This window comes from Culex pipiens, chromosome 2 (assembly GCF_016801865.2).
Source record: "Culex pipiens pallens isolate TS chromosome 2, TS_CPP_V2, whole genome shotgun sequence".
NCBI lineage: Eukaryota > Metazoa > Arthropoda > Insecta > Diptera > Culicidae > Culex > Culex pipiens.
The window spans coordinates 74,040,351-74,046,573 of NC_068938.1; the positions used below are offsets into that span (position 1 = coordinate 74,040,351).

General features: G+C 38.7%; 1 protein-coding gene across 1 annotated transcript in view; it reads left to right on the forward strand.

The window, feature by feature from the left end:
* LOC120420134 (uncharacterized) overlaps positions 1 to 6,017 on the forward strand; it is a 47,952-nt gene extending 41,935 nt beyond the window's left edge. Inside the window, exons 2-3 of the mRNA XM_039583086.2 lie at positions 1,762 to 1,862; positions 4,516 to 6,017. Coding sequence (XP_039439020.1) covers positions 1,763 to 1,862; positions 4,516 to 5,075 — 660 coding nt within the window. The 5' untranslated portion in view covers position 1,762 and the 3' untranslated portion in view covers positions 5,076 to 6,017. The remainder of the gene's footprint in view (positions 1 to 1,761; positions 1,863 to 4,515) is intronic.
* Positions 6,018 to 6,223: the final 206 nt, after the last annotated feature.

Here is a 6,223-nt window from a genome sequence, read left to right on the forward strand (position 1 = left end):
TCAGAACAGCTCTTCGCAGCTCTCCGAGGACGACGTCACGATCGCGCGTAATCACCACCAATCAGAGGTGGGTTAGATTGACAGCCGTGATTGCTATTGCGAATCCCATAATAGATAGATTAGACTGCTCCACTGACTGCCGGCACTGCAATGATGGTGTGCTTCGCGGCGCATTACTAATTTGAGTATGATTTAGCCAATCGACGACTGCTTGGCAGCTCTTGTTTCTTTTTCTATGAGCAGTAGCATTACACTCATAATGGTGCAATTGGTGTTTGACCTCCTTGGAACAAGATGCAATCATCGTCATAATGAATACATGTTAATTAGAATAATTTCCTTTATATATCTCAAATAAACTATCAACTAAAATCTATTTAAAGATAGAACAAATAATATTTTTAGAAACACATAAAATTAGATACATCAACAATAAACAAGTTCAGCAACCTCTAATTTAAATGTCCAACATATTTAACATTCCAACGCCCAAGGCTCCAAAAAAGTTGGAACGGTAACTTCAACTCGCTGGTTCTCGAGCATAACTTAACCAATCAAGATGATTCTTCTTTCCAGTGATTTGTTAGAATGTCTAGATGATCCTAGAACTTTGCAGAACTTAATTTGATCAAATCTGTAATTTTTGCGATCAAAAACATCGTTCCAACTTTTTTTTTCGCGTGTAAAAAAAAATTCGCCAAAAATTCCGCGGAGGCAGTCGTTTTGAAAAAAGGTGGAACGATGTTTTCGGTCGCAGAAATTACAGATTTGATCAAATTAAGTTCTTCAAAGTTCTAGGATCATCTAGACATTCTAACAAATCACTGGAAAAAAGAATCATCTTGATTGGTTGAGTTATGCCCGAGAACCAGCGAGTTGAAGTTACCGTTCCAACTTTTTTGGGAGGCTTGGGCGTCCGTGTAAGTTGGACATGCGTTGGGCGTTCCAGTGTTAAATAACAAAACAAACAAACCACCACCATTCCCCCCTCCCCAAATCCAGTTCGGTCAGGGTGAGGGAGAGAAAGTTTCGTGTTTATTTTTGCGCATATATGTAGTAATCACGGGTGAAATATCTCGCTCAGACCAGAAACGTGATTCCAAACTTTTATGGCCGCGGCCTCCGGTCAGGTTTTCGGACTCCTTTCTCCCCCTCCAGCGCCGGCGAGGACTCGGCTTGAATTTCGATCAACCTTCCCACGGCAGGGAGAGAGGAACAGAGATTATGCAATTGACGGTAGCTCCTCTGATGATCTAGGATTATGCAACGCAGTTGGACACCCTTTATTTTGAATAACTGGAATAGTTTGCAAGTCATTGTTGGGCTCCCTTTTGACGACGTGACCAAACTGAACTTGGCCAGGGCCAACCTTCGGTGAGTCGCGAATTGCGACGATGATTAACATGTTACAATCATCTAATCAATTTCATCAATAGAAATGCCACCATTAGCATAACAATGGAGGCACACTGCGAACCGCGGTCATAAAATTGAAATTCAATACAAAAAAAAATACGCGAACAGGTAATTCACCAACGCGGGGTGGTGCCTCTTTCAGGAAATAGGTTTGGCCCATCGATCGTCGTCGCCGTCGGTTGTCATCGTTATGGTTGAGCGAGCTGGACAAACGCCAAACTAGGGGGAATTTTTCCACCTGTGGCACGAGACACGATGAAATGCAAATTCCGCAAATGTTGAGCAATCGTTAACCTGTTTTTTAACCGTTTTTCCTTGTTTTTCTTCTTCTTCTCTATTTTCCAGGATGTCCGTGTTGCGAACACTGACGCTACTGGCGATCGGTGCCACCGTGGTACTGGCCCAGCGAAGACTTGCCCTGCCCGACCCGAGAAGCTGCGCCAACCGTAAGTGAATGATCCAAATTTTATTACTTCAGAAGCTTATTCAAATACAATTAAAATTATATTATTACAAAGGTAGTTTATTGTGAAGATTTTTTATTTTCATATTATTTCTTTGATTAAGCATTACAAGTAAAACAACTGAAGGGAAAGAGTAACATGATAACTTTTGATATTCCGGATTGCTTTCATAATTATCCCAAAAGTATGGGATACGCATGTGCAATCCGTCATCCAATTTAGATTATTAAAACTTTCTACAATTTTTAACAGACTTAGAACTGTAATCAATTAGAAATAATCCCATAGAAAGTGAACCTTTTTAAAAAACTGCAAATTGGATGACTTTTCATTTTATTCTTTGATTTGAATCAAACTTTGTCCATGCATTTCCTATGCAAAAAAATCATTTTGCATCATAAGTTTTTCAATGCAAATTTGGAGGTTGGTCATATTATGGTTATGAAAATGTATGAAATTCTGTATCTTGAGAAGGGATTTTCTGATCGATTTGGTGTCTTCTGCAACGTTGAACACAGCACAAATAGTAGTAATCCAGCTGCTTGTAAATGGCCTGGGTGTAAAATATTTTTTGCATTATTTTATGAAATTCTATACACACCCTGAAATATGTAGCCCATCAGAATGGGAAACCAAAATGTCAAGCTCATATATGCATTTATCCTTTCCATTCTTTATCGGTCTGATGGCCGAGCGGGCTAAGGCGCTAGTCCTTACTTTTGGCGCTGGATTTGAATCCCGTCGGTTGCAACTTTTTTTTTGTGTTTGCAAAAATTGTACATGCAGTGTGTAATATTAAGTGTCTTTTTTGACGAATTTAATGTGCATGCTTTTGCATGCGATTTTACCATCGGATTTTTTGCTGTGTAGGTTATAATTAGGACTTTTCAGAAAAAAATGGTACACGGAAATGACGGATTATGACTGAAAGTTGAATTCTAAAAATACGTTACTTTTGAATTTTCGAAACTTTGATCGAATCTGGACAAAACAATGATTAAAAACAAACATTTAAAGCAATATCGATTTTTCAGTCCAAAGTACTTCAATTTGGAATTTTTTGGTTTTGGGAGAAACCTTGAAAGAAAAGCACATCTGAAAAATAAATGAAAAGCATTCCTATAATTTTTCTATAGAACTTTGCAAATCGGGTAATTATTTTCACAGCAAAAAAAATGGTTTTTGGAGTGTTGAAAATTTGGTTGGTTGAGTAATATTACTCAAAAAATGTGTAAAAATGTGAACCTGATGAATATTTATCAGAAACTGATGAAAATTCACCAATTCCTGATGTAATATTACATTTTTTTAACATGTCAAGTGTCACCTAATTAGCCAGCAATTTTCAACTGTCGATATCTCGGTAACTATTGGTCCGATTTTTAGTGTTGAATTGAAACTTTTGTGAAATATTCTGAACTTCTCAATAAAAATAATTTTAAAATTTTAAAATCAAGCTTTATATTCGAAATGGTCTTAAAAATAGATAATTTTTAGATTAATTCTTTAAATAAGTCGATTGAGATTTCACAAGTTCAGCTACAAAATAATGTCAAGTCATATTTGTAAGGATAATTGCCTATTAAATTACCAAATGCATTTTCTCATTACTCATAAACACTATTTTGGCCACCATCTTAGATTTAAAAATTCTTTATCACTTTCGAGTAGTTAAGGGATCATAATTAAGCGTAGTTTCGTGATTCGATTATCCGAAAATTTGATTATTCGAAGTATAAATTTCCAAGGCCTTCGGATAATTGAGTCGGGACTTGGTCAAAAAGTGTCGAACTGGATTTTTAAACATAAGAAATAAATCATAATAAAAAAAAATAAGAAAATAATTTCACTTTATTTGCGTTTTAAAGTTCAACATGCGATCGAAATTCAGAGTTCAAAAAAACGTTCATGTGCATCATTTTGTACTAAAAGCATTTTTTTACATACATTTTCTCGAAATTCTCAAGTTCAAAGAATTTGTTTTTTTTTTTGTATAAAATTGAACCTATTATTTAATCAAGTTTATTATTTAAAACGTAACTTTATCCACCACTGCCTTTCTCATTAAAGCGTTGAAATCGCGCCAAACACTACGAAAGCATTGGCTAACTGACTAATACTCGGGAATTTTCAAGATTATGTACATAATGATCAACCAAAATTTGATTTCAATCAAAACTTTTGAAGGGCTTCACCTAACTTAATAGTTTTCAATATGGACTTATGAAACCTCAAACCAGACCGAATGGAACTAACCCGGACAAAATCCGTTCAGTCAGTGCCGAGAAATTCGAGTGAAAAAATACATCATTGTGAGCCGCTTGCATAATTGAAGTTCTAGGAAGCTTATTTTAGAAGTTCATATTTCGATTGATTTTACAGCCTTTCCTCATTAAGGAAGGCAAAAAGATCAAGAAAAAGGGGGAATTTGTAAGGATACTCTCACATTTTCTCGAGTTAGGGAGTTTAGGAGTTAATGTTTAGATATTAGCCCAAAGTGATTCTTCCCTCGACATTCTTTGTAGCTTGATAAATCTCTTACTCGGTCATTGGAATTCATTTGCTTCAAAAATACTTTCAAGTTGTCAATGTAAAAAAAATATATGCATTAACTTTTTCTTCTTCCCTTTTCCAGGTGTGCGGCACGCGACGTACCGGGATGCCCGCGGCGTAGCACACTCGTACTTCTTCAGCTGGGAGCACCAGCCGACGCGCAACCTGGAGGTGGACTGGCTGGACGCGCGAAACATCTGCCGCCGGCACTGCATGGACGCCGTCTCGATGGAGACACCGCAGGAGAACGAGTTCATCAAGCAGCGCATCGCCCGCGGAAACGTGCGCTACATCTGGACGTCCGGCCGGAAGTGCAACTTTGCCGGCTGTGACCGACCGGACCTGCAGCCCCCGAACGAGAACGGATGGTTCTGGAGCGGCTCGGGCGTCAAGATCGGACCGACCACCCAGCGCAACACCGGCGACTGGAGCTACACCGGAGGATACGGCCAGCAGCAGCCGGACAACCGCGAGGCGGCTCAGGGTAACGACGAGTCCTGCCTGTCCATCCTGAACAACTTCTACAACGACGGACTCAAGTGGCACGACGTTGCCTGCCACCATCTGAAGCCGTTCGTGTGCGAGGACTCCGACGAGCTGCTGAACTTTGTCCGCTCGCGCAACCCCGGAGTTCGTCTGTAAGGCGCACGCGTGAGAGCCTCCCTAAATCTCCCCGTCCAAAGGTGCCCAACCAAGAAATGTCCCCCGAAAGCAGTTCCACGCGAACGAGTGCAGCTTTGACGTCCCTAATCACTCTTCAAGGTCACCAAAATCGGTGAAAACTGGAATCAAGATACAAAAAAAAATCGTAAAATTTCTCCTTTCTACCGAATGACGCAAAACAACACCACCCCCTTCCCACCAAGTCGTGGATGCTGTTGTCGTGGATGATTTCACCAACGAAACCAGACCTACGACATTGTCGTCCGAGCGAAATCTTCGCGACTTGTATGGGGAGTGGACAGCAACAAAAAAGTGTCAAGGTGCTTAACATCTCGTAACAGCAAAAAAAAAGTAACCAACCACACCTCTTCAACCTTTTTGGGATGATAAATTTGCACTTGGCCGCGCGGGACACTAAATCGGATGATTTTTACGGAAACCACGTTACGACAGAAAAAACAATAATGCAGAAGAAGGAGATGCAAAAAGTAGTAGCCAGGAGCAGTGAACAACAAATTGGACGTTATTCTTATTGTGTTTTATTATTTATTATAATGTAATGTAATTATGTTTTTAAAAACGGTGTAACAAAATACAACTCATGTGTTTGTGCGAATTTTCTCTGTACAAAAGTAAAAAAATCGTTAAAAACCAGTTTTGAAAAGTGAAGAAGAAGAAAAAAACCGCGGAGAGAAAATGATGCTAGGCTTTGCGGCTAGCGCGCATTTTTAGGAAAGTGATGAGGCCATTTCTTTACCCATTTCGAATCAAAGGAAGCAAAATTACGGTGTAGCAAAAATTTAAAGAATGGAAACTAAATTCATCAAAATTTTACCACAACTCTAGCATCAGTGATTCTATATTTTGTACATTTGTAAGTTTTTGTTTTCTATATTGGAAAATAAAAAGTACTAAACAATAGTTTGCTTGTTTGAATTTTCGCATGATGACAAAGCCTATAATAAAATTTACCCTTGAAATCCACAAATCCGGAACACCTTTTTTCTTAGAGGGGAGACAAATTTGGGTTCTCTTCAGAAGTACAAATTTTCAACAAAATAATGACTAAAAACGCTGACACCAATCTAACTCAAGCTCAGCCCCAAAGATTAATTTTTTTGAGATAT